Below are 18314 nucleotides of genomic sequence, written 5' to 3'. Positions count from 1 at the left end.
AATTCTTTTATTTTTGAGACAGAGTTTCGCTCTGTCGCCCAGGCTGGAGTGCAGTGGTATGCTCTTGGCTCACTGCAACCCCTGCCTCCCGGGTTCAAGCGATTCTCATGCCTCGGCCTCCCAAGTTACTGGGATTACAGGCAGGTGCCAGCATACCTGGCTGATTTTTGTATTTCTAGTGGAGACAGGGTTTCACCATGTTGTCCAGGTTGGTCTTGAACTCCTGACCTCAGGTGATCCACTCTCCTCGGCCTCCCAAAGTACTGGAATTACAGGCATGAGCCACCACGCCTGGCCAAGTAAATTATTTAGTTGAAATTTCTGAGATTTGGGTGCACCCATCACCCCCCTGGTAAAATATAACCTCATGGCAGGCTGTCTTCTAGTATTCTTTTCCATTCTTATCTACCTTCTCTTTTTGTTTTTGTCATCCCTCCCCCATTCCTAAAACTATCTCTTCTTTCATGCTTGGTTTTACAGTTTTATCCAGGCATTTTTTTTCCCCTAAATGTTAAAGCTGCCTTGATTAGATGGGTGAGTCTTCTGCATTTGAATATTTGTTTGAGATGGAATTTAGTTGCAGTTTGGCTGTGAGATTTGGAGAATTGGCTGGGTGCAGTGGCTCATGCCTATAATCCCAGCACTTTGGGAAGCCAAGGTGGGTGGATTGCTTGAGTCCAGGGGTTCAAAACCAGCCTGAGCAACATGACAAAACCCTGACTGTACAAAAATTAGCTGGGCATGGGGGATATATAGTCTTAGATGTTCGGGAGGTTGAGGCTGTAAGTGAGCCAGGATTGTGCCACTGCACTCCATCCTGGGCAACAGAGCAAGACCCTGTCTCACACACACACAAAAAAAGTTAGAGAATTAGGCACTTAAAATTATATGCTCTCAAAAGAGCTTTTACATTGATAGGCTGGAACCAGATATACTACAGATTGTTCCCACATACGTATTTCTTTGATAGAGCCATCTGTGACCAGTTCTAGGTCTGGATGCTGTGGCCAGTAGAATAACTGCCATTCTAAAGGTGTAGCTTTATAGGAACATAGACTTCTTTGGAAGGCCTAAGAATATACTGTTTTTGTCTGCTTAGCATTATTTGAAACTTTATAGGCCGGGCGCGGTGGCTCACGCTTGTAATCCCAGCACTTTGGGAGGCCGAGGCGGGTGGATCACGAGGTCAGGAGATCGAGACCACAGTGAAACCCCGTCTCTACCAAAAATACAAAAAATTAGCCGGGCGTGGTGGCGGGCGCCTGTAGTCCCAGCTACTCGGAGAGGCTGAGGCAGGAGAATGGCGTGAACCCGGGAGGCGGAGCTTGCAGTGAGCCGAGATTGCGCCACTGCACTCCAGCCTGGGCGACAGAGCAAGACTCCGTCTCAAAAAAAAAAAAAAAAAAGAAAAGAAAAAAAAAAAGAAACTTTATATTAACTTTGGGATTATGATTGAGAAAGATGGCCTCTCTCGTTGCTTCTAAACCCTGGGAACACCTCTTGAAGACTTTTTCCTAAATCTAAGAAGGTGAAGAAATGAGAAGTAGTTGATTATTGAGGGAAACATGGAAGCTCCTTACTGTTGGCAACAAAATTTTGTGCCAGGTCAACTAAGGTCTAATAAGGATTAATAGTTTACTATTTATAGTTAGGAATTATAGCATTCTGAATCCAGTAATAAGTCATTCCTCCTGCTAACAATGGGTTTATTATGATTGAAAAAATTATTTCCTAAAAACTCAAAGGTTTTTTTTGTTTTTTGTGTGTTTTTTTTTTGGTGTGTGTGTTTGTTTTGTTTTGTTTTTGGGTGAGGTCGGGGAGACAGAGTCTCAGTTTGTCACACTGGCTGGTCTTGAACTCCTAGCCTCAAGCAGTTCTCCTGCCTCAGCCTTCCAGAGTGTTGAGATTACAGGCGTGAGCCACCATCCTAGAGATATTATTAGAAATTACCATCTCCCCTTTTTTTTCCTGGTAAGCAGGGGACATCTGTAACAATCATTGCTACCTCCTCTGCAGTAACCATAGGTTTTTTTTTGTTTTGTTTTGTTTTTTGAGACAGAGTCTCGCTCTGTTGCCCAGGCTGGAGTGCAGTGGTGCAATCTTGGCTCACTGCAAGCTCCGCCTCCTGGGTTCACGCCATTCTCCTGCCTCAGCCTCCCGAGTGGCTGGGACTACAAGTGCCTGCCACCACGCCTGGCTAATTTTTTTGTATTTTTTTAGTAGAGACGGGGTTTCACCATGTTACCCAGGATGGTCTCGATCTTCTGACCTCGTGATCCGCCCGCCTCGGCCTCCCAAAGTGCTGGGATTCCAGGCGTGAGCCACCGCGCCCGGCCTTTAACCATAGGTTTTTTTTCCTCTTGGAAATTAAGGTTTGGAAAATAAGAGGAAGCAGTCAGTGTAAATGCAGCTAGCTGGGTGATGTTGAGCTTTTGTTGGTACCACACTTTTGTAAAATGCCTCTCAATACTAGGAGATTGGAAAATATACCATTCTTTAATTATAGGCATCAGAAACCAACTTGATCTAACTTAAGCAAAAGGAAAATTTTTGGAAAAATAACGGGAATTCACAAGATTGAGAAGGCTAGAGAAACATACTTGGAAATGACTAAGAACTGAGATAGCTCTGAAGGACTTAGGAAGCTGTAATGGATGCACTATAACAATTTAGATTCTTAGGAGGCAACATGCCGCTGGCCTAGTGTGGGCTATGTGTCTACCACTTGGCTTAGAAAATTGGTGAGGCTTGGTCTGTTGGGACAGGAGAGACCAGGGCATATGTAATTCCTTAGAAGGAAATTAGGGTGTTACTTAGCAAAGGGATACTAGAGTAACCAAAACACAACAAATACTCTTCATTCAGTATCTAAACGTTACAATGAATGTGAACTTGGAGACCTACGGTGGCAGATGTCAGCCCTAAGCTTGTGGGGTTGGTTTTCTGGGGTTTTGTTTTTTTGGGGTAATAGCTTTATTGAGATATAAATGACATCACACATCAAAAGTATACAATTTAATGCTCTTTAGTGCATTTAGAGTTGTGCAACCATTACCACAATAAATTTTAGAACATTTTGATCAGTCCCACAAAAGTAACCCTTTTAGCAGTCACACCTCATTTTCCCCCACCCCTAGGCAACCACTGGTATACTTTCTGTCATTCTAGCTTTGCCTAGTCTGGACATGTCATATAAATAGAATCCTATAGTATGTGGTTTTTTTGTGACTGGCTTCTTTGACTTAGCATAATGTTTTCCGAGTTCATCTGTGCTGTAGCATGTATCAATGTTCCATTCCTTTTTGCTGAATAATATTTTATTGTATGGCTCTACTACTTCTGATTTATCCAGTCATCAGTTGGTAGACATTTGGGGTTGTTTTCCAAGGACTGAGGATTTAATGTGCTATTTTGTGAAAATCTGAGAAGTAGGAAGGGAATTTAATGATCTCAACTGTTACCCGTCTGAAAAACCTAACTTGTGATTTTAAATAAAATAGCAGGCTGCGTTCCCCTGTTCCCTTTTTAAAATAGGAACTGCCCCTGCTTTAACCTTATGAAGTTTTATTTATGAATAAAGTTTGTACTATTATTAAAAAAATACATAGAAGAAACTGGCTATTAAGGATAATGCTGCTATGAAAATTCAGGTGCAGGTTTTTGTGTGGAGATGTTTTTATTTCTCTTCGCTGTATACCTAGAATTGCTAGTTCATATGGTAACTCTTTGTAACCTTTTGAGGACTGCAAGGCTGGTTTCCAGCATGGCTGTACATTCCCACTAGCAGTGTATGAGAGTTCCATTTTCTCCACTTTCTTGCCTACATATTATGTGCAGATCTAAGTTCAAATACTGGCTAAAGCATTTCTTGCTTTGTGATCTTGGGCAAACTAATCCTGTTTAGGATCCATTTTGTCAGTTGTAAAACAAAGTACCTAACTTGAAAGTTGTACTCAGCACATAGTAAGTTTTAAAAAAAGTTTTTGTTTCCTTCCTCCTTTACCTTCTCCCTGGCAGTTCCTCATAATTTCCTCTTGTGTTTCGTAGCTTTCTGAACTTGACTTGAATTCTCTTGCTTTTCATTATTTCCTAATCTTCCTGAGAAACACTGGTAAGAGGTAGTGTGGATGTGCTGAATTCACTGACTGCTAATCATATAGGGCAAAATATCAGGGTGTCTTAACTTACAGTCTATCATATGTACTTTGTTAAAGCTTTATCCTTGAACAGTTTTTGTAGGGTATGATCCCTGTCAAAGAGGGCAAAGGAATAGGTCAATGGCCTTAATCAAGTCAGTCAAAAGATGAACTAAAAAGGAGAATTAGGATACCTCCAGTCTAATTCTGTTCTGCCTCACTTGATTGAAAAAAAGGTTTACGCTTTAAAGAACCTGACCCAGCAAGTCATTATGAGACCATCAGAGACCACCTATCTTACCTTTTTCAATACTGTAAAACTGAGTAGTGTGCAGGCAGCCTGTTAAAAACTACAGACTACTGGCACCACAGAACCACAAAAGAGAAAACCTGAGGTGACAGGGTAATGGGAGCCTCTGGAACAACTGGATATAATGGTTGACTTATCTGTGATAAGGAGGGAAGAAATTTAAGACCAAAGGGTTAAAGCCAAGGTTTTCTTCTTTGTTTGCTTTACCTTAATAAGCAGAGTCTTTAATGCTGGCTGTAAGAACAAGACAACAATATTTTCTTTTCTTTTCTTTTCTTTTTGTGAGATGGAGTCTTGCTCCATTGCCCAGGCTGGAGTGCAGTGGCGCAATCTTGGCTCACTGCAACCTCCTCCTCCTGGGCTCAAGCGATTCTCCTGCCTCAGGCTCCCCAGTAGCTGGGACTACAGATGCGCACCATGACAATTTTTGTATTTTTAGCAGAGACAGGGTTTCACCATGTTGACCAGGCTGGTATCGAACTCCTGGACCTCAGGTGATCTGCCTACCTCAGCCTCCCAAAGTGCTGGGATTACAGACATGAGCCATCGTGCCCAGCCAACAACATTATTTTCACAGTTGTTCTGGCAGCTGTGTTGTTCTGACCATATGGAACCCATTTATATCCTGTGATTGGAGCTCTAGGTAGAAAGAGTGTTGTCATGGGAGATGGAAGTCATCCTGCTTATTTAGTCATTTTTACCAATAGCAGCTTTAAAGGGCTAAAGCTGTTTTTGTTTTGTTTTGTTTTATTTGTCAACAGCCCAGGCATAGAAGGGACAAATGTCAGTGACTGTGAATTTGGTTCCTAGTGTCTTAGTTTTAGAAATTAAAAATTCAGGCCAGACGCGGTGGCTCATGCCTGTAATCCCAACACTTTGGGAGGCCGAGGTCGGTGGATCATCTGAGGTCAGGAGTTCAAGACCAGCCTGGCCAACATGGTGAAACACCCCATCTCTACTAAAAATACAAGAATTAGCTGGGCGTGGTGGTACACACCTTTAAGCTGCTCGGGAGGCTGAGGCAGGAGAATTGCTTGAACCAGGAGGCGAAGGTTGCAGTGAGCCAAGATCGCACCATTGTACTCTAGCTTGAGTGACAAGAGCGAAACTCTATCTCAAAAAAAAAAAAAAAAAAAATTAAAATTCCACATCATGGCCGGGCGCAGTGGCTCACGCCTGTAATCCCAGCACTTTGGGAGGCCGAGACGGGCGGATCACGAGGTCAGGAGATCAAGACCATCCTGGCTAACACGGTGAAACCCCGTCTCTACTAAAAATAGAAAAAAAAAATTAGTCATGTGTGGTGGCGGGCACCTGTATTCCCAGCTACTCAAGAAGCTGAGGCAGGAGAATGGTGTGAACCCGGGAGCCAGAGCTTGCAGTGAGCCGAGATTGCGCCACTGCACTCCAGCCTGGGCGACAGAGCAAGACTCCGTCTCAAAAAAAAAAAAAAATTCCACATAATTTCCTTTTAACAATTTTAACTAGTTGAGCTTTTTCAACGATCTATTGTATTTTATAGTTTGTTGTTGTTTCTTTTGTTTTTGTTGGGGGGGTGCTTGCCATGTTGCTCAGGCTGTTCTTGAACTCCTGACCTCTCTTTGTGTATGTCTATTTATTTTTCAGTAACTTTTGGGAATCCTTTGCTGTTTGGGAAATTTAAGTTAGTATGAACTACTGTTATTATTTGCAAAATAGGTAACAAAGTAAGCCAAATATTAAAATGAGAGGTCACCTTTAGCGATGTGACCGTATTTGAGGTAACTGCAATAGAATTGAACCCTCAGTAGAGAGCACATTTCAGAACAGAGAAGTAGGCTGTGAGACAGACATTGGAGATTTACTTATTATATAAATAAATGACTAATACGACCTGAGGTTAAACTTTCCCAGCCTATTCGTGTTTTGTTGCAGGGATGAGGTGTCCAAGCTACAATTTTTCACTGTGGTCAAATTGGTTTGCTAGTCTCAAAATATGTATAGTCTTACCTTGGAATTGTTTTTGCTTTTTCCTTCAAACATTTTTGTAGAGATGGGGTCTCGCCGTCTTGTCTAAGCTGGTCTCAAGTTCCTGGGCTGAAGTGATCCTTTTGCTTTGGCCTCCCATAATGTTGGGATTACAAATGTGAGCCACTGTGTCTAGCCTCCCCGCCTTTTTTTTTTTTTTTTTTTTTTTTTTTTTTTTTTTTTTTGACGAGACAAGGTCTCTTTCATGCTGGGGTACAGTGGTGCAATCATGGCTCACTTCACCCTTGACCTCCTGGCTCAGCCTCTCAAGGGTTACAGACACACACCACCACACCCAGCTACTTTCTGTAATTTAGGTAGAGGGGGTTTTTCCATGTTGCCCAGTTGCCCGGGCTGGTGTTGAACTCCTAGGCTCAAGCGATCCCCCCCACTTCTGCCTCCCAACGTGCTGGGACTACAGGCATGAGCTGCTGTGCCTGGCCTTTTTTCCAATTTTTATTTGAACGAGGCTTTGCTTTTGTTTTGTCTGTGTTTTCAAGTGCTATTTATGGGTCAGCCTGAGTTCCTCCATTTTCTTTGTTGTTTTCTTCAGACACACACATAACACAGTTTTTATGACATTGGGTTACAATTTAAAATTCTGTGAGCAGTTCTGGTAAATATTGGTTCATAATGATGTTGATGTTGACTGGTCCTGCTGATTTACTTGAATCTCTGCTATTCATGTAGAATTCACATGTAGGATACTTAAAGCAATACCGAAGTGTATTTCAGAGAGGAATTTGCTTGTGTACTAAATTCAGAAGTAATTTTGTATTGTCTTATCTCTTTTAGGAGGAGAGCATTCCCATTGCTTTATCTGGTAGGGATATCTTAGCTAGAGCAAAAAATGGAACAGGCAAGAGCGGTGCCTACCTCATTCCCTTACTTGAACGGCTAGACCTGAAGAAGGACAATATACAAGGTTAGTTGAATAAAAGTTTGTTTTTAAACTAAAAATGGGAGTTTCAGCCTTGGAGCTATGTGTAGAAGATACTCCTTTTTTTAGTCAGAATTTACATTGTCTAAAATTTGTATTCTTTCTTTTCAGGTTTTTCTTTTTTTTTTTTTTTTAGCCTGATGATGGTCTTTTAAAAATGATTCCCAGCTTTTTAGAGATTTCTAGTTTTAAGAGTATTTTTATATGATACACACTTTTGACAGCATTCCAGTGAGACAGGAAAAATAAGTATTAGTGCCCTATAGGTAGGAAAGCTGAGGCTGGGCATGGTGCCTCACAGCCTGTAATCCCAGCACTTTGGGAGGTCAAAGTGGGTGGATCACCTGAGGCCAGATATTTAAGACCAGCCTGGCCAACATTTCGAAACCCTGTCTCTACTAAAAATGCAAAAATTAGCTGGGCATGGTGGCGCACACCTGTAATCCCAGCTACTCAGAAGTCTGAGGCATGAGAGTCACTTGAACCCAGTAGGTGGAGGTTGCACTGAGCCAAGATTGTGCCACTGCACTCCAGCCTGGGTGACAGAGTGAGACTCTTAACCCAAAAAAAAAAGACGGCTGAGATGATGAGAAGTTAAATTAGTTGACATTGCTACTTATAAACTATGGAACTGTTTCTTGTGGCAGATAAGTGTTAGCAGAATTCCTTGTAGAAACATGAACTTCTGTTTAAAGGCCGTGGGTTCTTGGATTTTAAGAGCCTAGGCAGTGGGGAATAAACAGTTTTCATAGTTATATTCAATGTAAGTTAATGGAATTAAGATTTCACCTCTGAAACTTTACATTTTTAGCTTTCTTGATCTGTAATTATTGTTTCTGCCCACTTTCATATGATGTAAATAGAGCCTAGGTAGCAGAAGTTTCCTACTTAGGTATTTTACACAGTGAATCTGACTCAACTATAGTTGGGGCTTTTAGAAATATTAAGTTAATAAACTTTGAGCTAATAGTTGCCAACTCAACATGCTGTAAGTTTGTAATTAAGAAGGGTATTGGCTGGGTATGGTGGCTCATGCCTGTAATCCCAGCACTTCGGGAGGCCGAGGCAAGGCAGATCACCTGAGGTCAGGAGTTCAAGACCAGCCTCGCTAACATGGTGAAACCCTGTCGCTACTAAAAATAAAAAAATTAGCTGGGTGTGGTGGCATGTTCCTGTAGTCCCAGCTACTCAGGAGGCTGAGGCAGGAGAATTGCTTGAACCTGGGAAGTGGAGGTTGCAGTGAGCCAAGATCGTGCCACTGCACTCCAGCCTGGGCAACAGAACGAGGCTCTGTCTCAAAACAAAGAAGCAGCAGCAGCAGAAGGCTGGGTGCAGTGACTCATACCTGTAATCCCAGCACTTTGGGAGGCCAAGGCAGGAGGATTGCTTGAGGTCAGGAGTTTGAGACCAGCCAGGCCAACATGATGAAACCCCGTCTCTACTAAAAATACAAAAAATTAGCTGGATGTGGTGGCGGTTACTCAGTAGGCTGAGGCAGGAGAATTGCTTGAACCTGGGAGGCGGAGGTTGCAGTGAGCTGAGATGGCGGTCACTGCACCTCAGCCTGGACAACAGAGCAAGACTCCATCTCAAAAAAAAAAGAAGAGTTTAATATTTATATGATAGTATTGCTGAGGGAGAGTCTAAATCTGTGACACTATAATGGGTTCTCTTTTTGTAAAGAGATTCGTCTATTTGAATTTTCATAATGTCCTGTGAGGCCTGTAATGATTCAACTTTTTATTTTTATTTCTTAATTTTTTTGGTGGGGGAGACAGAGTCTTGCTCTGTCACCCATTCTGGAGTGTGGTGTCATGATCATAGCTTAATGCAGTCCTAATCTCCCAGGCTGATGTGATCCTCCTGCCTCAGCCTCCCGAGAAGCTAGGCACATGCCACCATTCCCAGCTAATTTTTTTGATTTTTTTAGTAGAGATGGGGTCTTGCTATGTTGCCCAGGCTGGTCTCAAACTCCTGAGCTCAAATGATCCTCTCGCCTCAGCCTCCAAAAGTGCTGGGATTCCAGGCGTGAATTACTCACTGTGCTGCTCAGCCCAATTTTTTAATACATCTCGGTATCTAGATTATAAGGGGCAGTGTTTCTTTTTTTTTTTTATTTATTTGAGATGGAGTTTCGCTCTTGTTGCCCACGCTGGAGTGCAATGGCACGATCTCGGCTCACCACAACCTCTGCCTCTCGGGTTCAAGCGATTCTCCTGCCTCAGCCTCCCAAGTAGCTGGGATTACAGGCATGTGCCACCACGCCCAGCTAATTTTGTATTTTTAGTAGAGACAGGGTCAGGCTGGTCTCAAACTCCTGGCCTCAGGTAATCCACCCACCTTGGCCTCCCAAAGTGCTGGGATTATAGGTAGGTGTGAGCCACCGCGCCTGGCCTTTTTTTTTTTTGGAGACTGAGTCTCACTCTGTCACCCAGGCTGGAGTGCAGTGGCGCAGTCTTGCCTCACTACAGCCTCCACCTCCGGGTCCAAGTGATTCTCCTGCCTCAGCCTCCCGAGTAGGTGGGACTACAGGTTTGTGCCACCACGCCTGGATAATTTTTGTATTTTTAGTAGAGATGGTGTTTCACCATGTTGGTCAGGCTGCTCTTGAACTCCTGACCTCAGGTGATCTACCCACCTTGGCCTCCCAGAGTGCTGGGATTACAGGCGTGAGCCACTGCGTCATAAGGGGCAGTATTTCTATAGCTTCTTAAATTTTGTAAATAAGATCTATAGCATGTTCTCCCACCTCACCCCATATTTTCTCATATGTTTCTTGATATTGTTTCAGCAATGGTGATTGTTCCCACTAGAGAACTTGCTCTACAGGTCAGTCAAATTTGCATCCAGGTCAGCAAACACATGGGAGGGGCCAAAGTGATGGCAACCACAGGAGGAACCAATTTACGAGATGACATAATGAGGCTTGATGATACAGGTAAGAAATGATTACTAAAAGGTAGTGTAGCTCTCTAATTTTAGTCACAAGTGTTTCAGTAAATTATTAAAAATTGTTTTTAAGAATTAAGGAACAGAAATACTGCAGTAAAAAAAAAAAAAAACCACTGCGTTCAAGAGAAAAAGACAAATTTACCATAATTGAAAACAATATTTGACTTTGTTAGTAGTTGTAAAACAGCAAGTTTATAGTAATTGTACCTGTTTAATTGGTAAAGCTAAAAGTATTAGTAGATGATAATGTGAGTTTGTGGACAAATAGGCTATATTGTAAACGTGGGGGTGTAAACTTACATCTCTGTCATGGGCCATTTGGGAGTATATTTTAAAATTATAAATGTATATATAATGTGTGTGTGTGTGTTTTGTTTTGTTTTGTTTTGTTTGGAGATGGAGTCTTGCTCTTTTGCCCAGGCTGGAGTGCAGAGGCGCAATCTCGACTCACTGCAAGCTCCGGCTCCCGGGTTCATGCTATTCTCCTGCCTCAGCCTCCTGAGTAGCTGGGATTACAGGCTCCCGCCACCACACCAGGCTAATTTTTTGTATTTTTAGTAGAGATGGGGTTTTACCATATTAGCCAGGATGGTTTCGATCTCCTGACCTCGTGAGCCACCGTGCCCGGCCATAAATGTATATTTTTAAGAATCTTGGCCGGGCACAGTGGCTCACGCCTGTAATCCCAGCACTTTGGGAGGCCGAGGTGGGCGGATCACCTGAGGTTGGGAGTTCGAGACCAGCCTGACTAACATGGAGAAACCTCATCTCTACTAAAAATACAAAATTAGCCAGGCGTGGTGGTGCGTGCCTGTAATCCCAGCTTCTCGGGGGACTGAGGCAGGAGAATCGCTTGAACCCGGGAGGCAGAGGTTGTGGTGAGCCGAGATCGTGCCATTGCACTCCAGCCTGGGCAACAAGAGCAAAACTCCTCAAAATAAATAAATAAATAAATAAAAGAATCTTTCCTGAAGAAAAAAATTGGGTAAATGCAGGGCTGCATGTACAAAGTTGTTTGCTATGGGGTGGTTTGTCGTGCTGAAAAATTGGACCAACTTAGAAGGAGATTGGCTAAATTAAATACATTAAGGTATAGTCTGAATAGGATTCTACATAGTCATTAAAGAGTAAAGTTGACCTGTATTCATTTTCATGAAGAGGTTTCATGATACATTGCTGAGTGGAAAAAGGTAACAAAACAGCAAGAATGAGATCACTCATATAAAATTATATCTAGATTTTAGTTAGAATACCATATATGATAATTATGTGATACATTCTTTGTATTGCATAGGTTTTTTAAAAATTATCTTGTTTGATCCTTTTAACAATACTCGGCTCACTGCTCTAGATTAGAGGCATTGCTCTTATATCAGAAGTCTGGTGTGCCTTCTGTTATTAATTGGGAATTATCCTAAGACAAGAAAGTATGCCTCCTTTTGAAAGCAGGTGATTTGGGAAGCTGTACCCCACCCAATCTGAAACAAATATTTTTTAAGCATCCTGCGGTGAAATGGAAGTCTTTATCCTAAAACACATCTTTGTGCCTTTTTGTGTTATTCCCACCTCTATAACACAATGTGTTTTTTTTTTGTTTTTTTGTTTTTTTGTTTTTTTGTTTTTTAATTTGAGACACAGTCCTACTCTGTTGCCCCAGCTGGAGTGCAGTGGCGTGATCTCGGCTCACTGCAACCTCTGCCTCCTGGGTTCAAGTGATTCTCCTGCCTCAGCCTCCCAAGTAGCTGGGATTACAGGCTCCCACCACCACACCCAGCTAATTTTTGTATTTTTAGTAGAGACAGGGTTTCACCGTGTTGGCCAGGCTGGTCTCGAACTCCTGACCTCATGTGATCCACCCACCTCGGCCTCCCAAAGTACTGGGATTACAGGGATAAGCCACTGCACCCGGCCTAGTGTTTCTAATAAAAGATAGTCATTTGCTGCGTAACAATGTTTTGGTCCATGATGGACTGCACGTATGTCGGTGTTCCCATAAGATTATAATGGAGCTATACAATGGAGTAGGCTATACCATCACATAGTAATACATTTCTCAGAATTATCATTAAGCAACTCAGGACTGTAATATGATAAACCTTTACAATATCCTCTTTGCTCAAATTAAAATTAATGAGAATATATGTTTTCTAAATCTTGCATAGTGCACGTGGTGATTGCTACCCCTGGGAGAATCCTGGATCTTATTAAGAAAGGAGTAGCAAAGGTTGATCATGTCCAGATGATAGTATTGGATGAGGTAATATCTCTTCATTTGGCATTATACTATTCTGTACTTTTCTGTGCTTTGCTTATAACTGCCAGTGAATGAAGCAAAAGCTGCTTGTGTTTATGATCTAATAAACACAATCAGTTTAAATTAATTGGCTTATAAAATGTGTTTTACCCGTTAGAGGGAGTAGATTATAGACATTCATTGGAATTCAGCATTTTGTCTTTTTCTTAGAGATAGCAGACATTAGGTTTTAATTTTTTAGTAGAGGAGTGAATAACCTCAAAGCCAAATTTATTCTAAGTCTCTTTCTGCTCTGTGATTAATTTTTAAAAGCATATAACATATATTGTCTCTTCTAATTTTGTGCATACTACTTTGTACTGTTTGGTTTTTAATCTCTCTTACGTGTATTATCTCACCATGTTATAAATGCGTTTTAAAAACTTATTAAAATCTGTAGTCCTGGGATCTAGCCATGTTTTGTACATGTAGAGATGGTCCCTGACTTACTATGGTTCATTTTACAGTTTTTCAGTGGAAGTGATAAGCTTTCATTAGAAACCGTACTTTGAATTTTTTTTTTTTTTTTGGGGAGAGAGTCTCGCTCTGTCGCCCAGGCTGGAGTGCAGTGGCGCAATCTCGGCTCACTGCAAGCTCCGCCTCCCGGGTTCATGCCATTCTCCTGCCTCAGCCTCTCCGAGTTAGCCATGACGCCCGGCTAATTTTTTGTATTTTTTAGTAGAGACGGGGTTTCACCGTGGTCTCGATCTCCTGACCTCGTGATCCGCCCGTCTCGGCCTCTCAAAGTGCTGGGATCACAAGCGTGAGCCACCGCTCCCGGCCTGAATTTTTAAGATTGATATTTTTCCTGGTTAGTAATATGCTATATGATATTCCCATGATGCTGGGCATCAGCAGCAAACTGCAGCTCCCAGTCAGCCACATGATGATTGAGGGCAGACAGCCGATACTCTACAGTATATGGTGTTGTCAGGTGATTTTGCCCAACTGTAAGCTAAGGTAAGTGGAGCATGTTTAAAGGCTAGGCTAAGCGATGATGTTCAGTAGGTTTGGGTAATATTTTCAACTTAGGATGAATTTATCAGAACATAATCCCATTGTAAGTCAAGGAGGATCTATAGTGTATCAGCGTTGTTAACGTTTTGACATGAGGTTATTTTCACATTTGGTTTGTGTTTTATTTATTTATTTTTTTAATTTTTTTGAGACAGACTCACTCTGTCACCCAGACTGGAGTGTATTGGTGTGATCTCGGCTCACTACAACCTCTGCCTCCCCGCTTCAAGTGATTCTCATGCCTCAGCCTCCTGAGTAGCTGAGATTACAATTACGTACCACCCACGCTTGGCTAATTCTTGTATTTTTAGTAGAGGCGAGGTTTTGCCCTGTTGGCCAGGCTAGTCTCAAACTCGTGACCTCAGGTGATCTTCCTGCCTTGGCCTCCCAAATTGCTGGGATTACAGGCATGAGCCACCCTACCCCCAGCCTGGTTTGTGTTTTAGGTAACATTTAATTCACATCAGGCTTTTATCTTTAAGTAATGAGAGATAACATTTATTAATCACTGGGTACCAGCACTAAGTGCTTTACATGTTTTTGTTTTTTTCATTTAATTTTTACAAGGAACCTATAAGGTAGGTATCCTGTCAAGTAGTTACTATAGTATGTAGACATCCAACTTTTAATTTGCTTATAAAATATGTTTTATACTTCAGATGCAGTAAATAGGCATTCATAGGAATTCAGCTTTTTGTCTTTTTCTTACAGATGCCAGAGTTTAGGTTTAATTTTTAAGAAGAGGAGTGGCTGGATAACTTGAAAGCCAAGTTTTTTCTTTTTTGTTTTGATTTTTGTTTTTTTTTTTTTTTTTTTGAGACAGAGTCTCGTTGCCCAGGTTGGAGTGCAGTGGTGTGATCTCAGCTCACCGCAACCTCCACCTCCCGAGTTCAAGCGATTCTCCTGCCTCAGCCTCCCGAGTAGGTGGGATTACAGGCATGTGCCCCCATGCCGGGCTAATTTTGTACTTTGAGCAGAGACAGGGTTTCTCCATGGTCAGGCTGGTCTCGAACTCCTGACCTCAAGTGATCTGCCCGCCTCAGCCTCCCAGAGTACTGGGATTACAGGCGTGAGCCACCACACCTGGCCTTAGCCAAGTTTTTTCCAAATCCCGGTAAAGTAGTTACTACATTATGTAAATATCCAAATTTTAATAGTTTTACAATTTTAGAGTTGTGGAAACTGAAGTAAGAGTAGTTCTGTAATATTCCCACACAGCTAAGAAATGAAGGAGGCAAGATTTCAACCTGGCAGTTTAGCTCCAGAACCTGTTTTGTTTTGTTTTGTTTTGTTTTGTTTTTTTGAGACAGAGTCTCGTTCTGTTGCCCAGGCTGGAGTGCAGTGGTGCAATCTCAGCTCACTGCAACCTCCACCTCCCAGGTTCAAGCAATTCTTCTGCCTCAGCCTCCCGAGGAGCTGGAATTACAGGCGCTTGCCACTGTGCACAGCTAATTTTTGTATTTTTAGTAGAGACAGGGTTTCACCATATCAGCCAGTCTTGTCTTGAACTCCTGACCTCAGGTGATCCGCCCGCCTGGGCCTCCCAAAGTGCTGGGATTACAGGTGTGAGCCACCACACCTGGCCTCAGAACCTGTACTTTTTTTTTTTTTTTTTGAGACGGAGTAGTCTTGCCCTGTTGTCGCCTAGGCTGGAGTGCAGTGGTGTGATCTTGGCTCACTGCAACCTCCGCCTCCCAAGTTCAAGCGATTCTCCTGCCCCAGCCTCCCGAGTACCTGGGATTATAGGTGCGCACCACCACGTCCATCTAATTTTTGTATTTTTAGTAGAGACGGGGTTTCACCATGTTGGTCAGACTGGTCTCGAACTCTTGACCTCGTGATTCTCCCGCCTGGGCCTCCCAAAGTGCTGGGATTACAGGCGTGAGCCACTGCGCCTGGCCAGAACCTGTACTTTTAAACACTACACCATACTACCTCTTTAATGAGAATCATCACATTAAAATTCTGTTGTGGAGCTGGACATGGAGGTATGTGCCTGTAGTCCTAGCTATTCAGTAGGTTCAGGCAAGAGGATCACTTGAGCCCAGGAGGTTCAGGCTGCAGTGAGCTATGATTATGCCACTGCACTCCAGCTGGGTGACAGAGTGAAATACTGTCTCTAAAAATAAATAAATTCTGTTACAGAAAGTGGGGGAGGTTATCTGTGTAGTATAGATTTTTTTTTTCCCCTGGAAGTTGGGATTTATAGATTTTGCCCCCTTCTGCATATTTGACTCTCTGCAGTGTTGGAGAGGATTTATTGTTTTCTACCAGGAACATTTCATGGATGCTTTTGTTGGATGATGCCTTATTCTTTGACCATGTATTAACCAAAGACCTTGGACATAACCAAAGACCTTAGACATTATTTTATTGTTTTTAAAATTGTCTTTTCTTTCTACTGCAGGCAGATAAGTTGCTGTCACAGGATTTTGTGCAGATAATGGAGGATATTATTCTCACGCTACCTAAAAACAGGCAGATTTTACTATATTCAGCTACTTTCCCTCTTAGTGTACAGAAGTTCATGGTGAGTATAAATCTGTACTTGGAATCAGTGCCATCCTATGACCTATGAGTATGCTTTTATTTGTAATTACATCTTCATATCTGTGAATATACTTTATGCTAATTATTTCAAGGCTTTGGCCCTTTCTTCAGTTGATCAATTAAAGATTTGTTTTACATACATTAACCGACTTTTTAAGAAGATTATAATAGTAACTTAATTAAATTCCTCATCTTCCACTTAGTTTTTGGTGTCATGAAGACATAGCCATTGGTGCTAGCTGAATTGATTCCAGTATTATTCTATATACAAAACAGAGCTTGAGTATCCTAAACTGAAATCCAAAATACTGCAGAATTTGAAACCTTTTGAGCCACGAACATGATGCTAAAAGGAAATGTTCTTTGGATTTTGAATTTTCAAATTAAGGATGCTCAGTCACTAAGTGTAATACACATATTCCAAAATTAGAAAAAATTTAAAACCTGAAACACTTCTGTTCCTAAGCATTTTGGGTAAGGAATAATCAACCTGTAGTAACTGAGCTGTATTTTTGAGATCTTATATTTTAATTTATTTCTGTCGGGTCGGTCGTGGTGGCTTATGCCAGTAATCCCAGCACTTTGGGGGGCCAAGGCGGCAGATCACAAGGTTAGGAGTTTGAGACCACCCTGGGCAACATGGTGAAACCCCGTCTCTACTAAAAATACAAAAATTAGTCTGTCGTGGCAGCGCGTGCCTGCATTCCCAGGTACGCGGGAGGCTGAGGCAGGAGAATCACTTGAACCCGGGAGGTGGAGGTTGCAGGGAGCAGAGATTGTGCCACTACACTCCAGCCTGCGTGACAGAGCAAGATTCTGTCTCAGGGTGGCAGGGGAGAAATTCTGTAATGACAGATCATATATTTTGTTTTGAAGAGAGTTGCATCCCTTACAGCAAGAGTTTTATCAGACAGAAACGTATAAGGTATATTTTGAATTTGAGATGAACTCTGCTTTCATTTAAGAAGATTCATCTTTTTTTCGCCCCCCCCCCCCCCCCCCTCAGAATTCCCATTTGCAGAAACCCTATGAGATTAACCTGATGGAGGAACTAACTCTGAAGGGAGTAACCCAGTACTACGCATATGTAACTGAGCGCCAAAAAGTACACTGCCTCAACACACTTTTCTCCAGGGTAAGAAGTAGGCTTCTGCTGTTGAATATTACCTCTCGAGTCCCAGTAAAACAGATGATTTCATCAATTTTCCCACCATCTTCACTGTATAAAAGTTCATAGTGTTTCTGGCTTGGCGTGGTGGCTCATGCCTTGTAATCCCAGCACTTTGGGAGGCTGAGGCAGGCAGATCATGTCAGGAGTTTGAGACCAGGCTGGCCAACATGGTGAAACCCCGTCTCTACTACAAAATACAAAAAAATTGGGCATGGTGGCGTGTGTCCGTAATCCCAGCTACTTGGGAGGCCGAGGCAGGAGAATTGCTTGAACCCAGGAGGTGGAGGTTGCAGTGAGCCAACGTTGCGCCATTGCACTCCAGCTCTGGGCGACAAAGCAAGACTCCATCTCGAGAAGAAAAAAAAAAAGATTAAAAAATAATTCATAGTGTTTCCTAAAAGGCAGGTTTAGTTGTTGACCTAAAGTTGATACTAAATGATTAACAAGTCACAGATACACTTATGAATAGTTTCTGAACTACTTTGACCTTAACTAGAGTTAATCCTCATTATTCACATATTCTGTATTTGTGAATTTGCTTAGTCACTAGAATTTATTTGTAACTTCAGAATTAATACTCAAGGCAGTTTAGCAGTCATTTGTGGACATGTACAGTGTGGCAAAGAGTTTAAGTCACCTGACATGCACGTTCCCAGCTGAGGTTGAAGAAGGCAATCTCTGTCCTCTTGTTTAGCTCTCATACTGTGAACAAGGGTCCTTTTCACAGTCTGTGCCATGTTTTTCAAGTTTTTGTTGCTGATTTCACGGTTTTATTTGGCCCATACACATGGTGCTGAAGTGCTGCCCAGTGCTAGTGGCATTGGTTGTGAGTATATTAAAGAAGGTATTCTTGGCTGGGCACAGTGGCTCATACCGATAATCCCAGTACTTTGGGAAGCCGAAGTGGGCAGATCACCTGAGGTCAGGAGTTCGAGACC

General features: G+C 42.2%; 1 protein-coding gene across 11 annotated transcripts in view; it reads left to right on the top strand.

Annotated features, from left to right (window-relative positions):
* The window catches only part of DDX6 (DEAD-box helicase 6), a 45925-nt gene that overhangs the window by 17694 nt on the left and 9917 nt on the right, over positions 1 to 18314 (top strand). For 4 of the 11 annotated variants that reach the window (XM_063636570.1, XM_055273397.2, XM_055273398.2 and 1 more), the window contains exons 5-9: positions 7249 to 7378; positions 10185 to 10331; positions 12508 to 12602; positions 16063 to 16185; positions 17212 to 17340. In XM_063636570.1, the coding sequence (XP_063492640.1) occupies positions 7249 to 7378; positions 10185 to 10331; positions 12508 to 12602; positions 16063 to 16185; positions 17212 to 17340 (624 nt within the window). The remainder of the gene's footprint in view (positions 1 to 7248; positions 7379 to 10184; positions 10332 to 12507; positions 12603 to 16062; positions 16186 to 17211; positions 17341 to 18314) is intronic. The other 7 variants (XM_063636569.1, XM_063636568.1, XM_063636572.1 and 4 more) reach the window with 4 other exon arrangements.

This window comes from Symphalangus syndactylus, chromosome 3 (genome assembly GCF_028878055.3).
Source record: "Symphalangus syndactylus isolate Jambi chromosome 3, NHGRI_mSymSyn1-v2.1_pri, whole genome shotgun sequence".
NCBI classification, from domain to species: domain Eukaryota; kingdom Metazoa; phylum Chordata; class Mammalia; order Primates; family Hylobatidae; genus Symphalangus; species Symphalangus syndactylus.
This window is presented reverse-complemented; position numbering and strand designations above follow the sequence as displayed.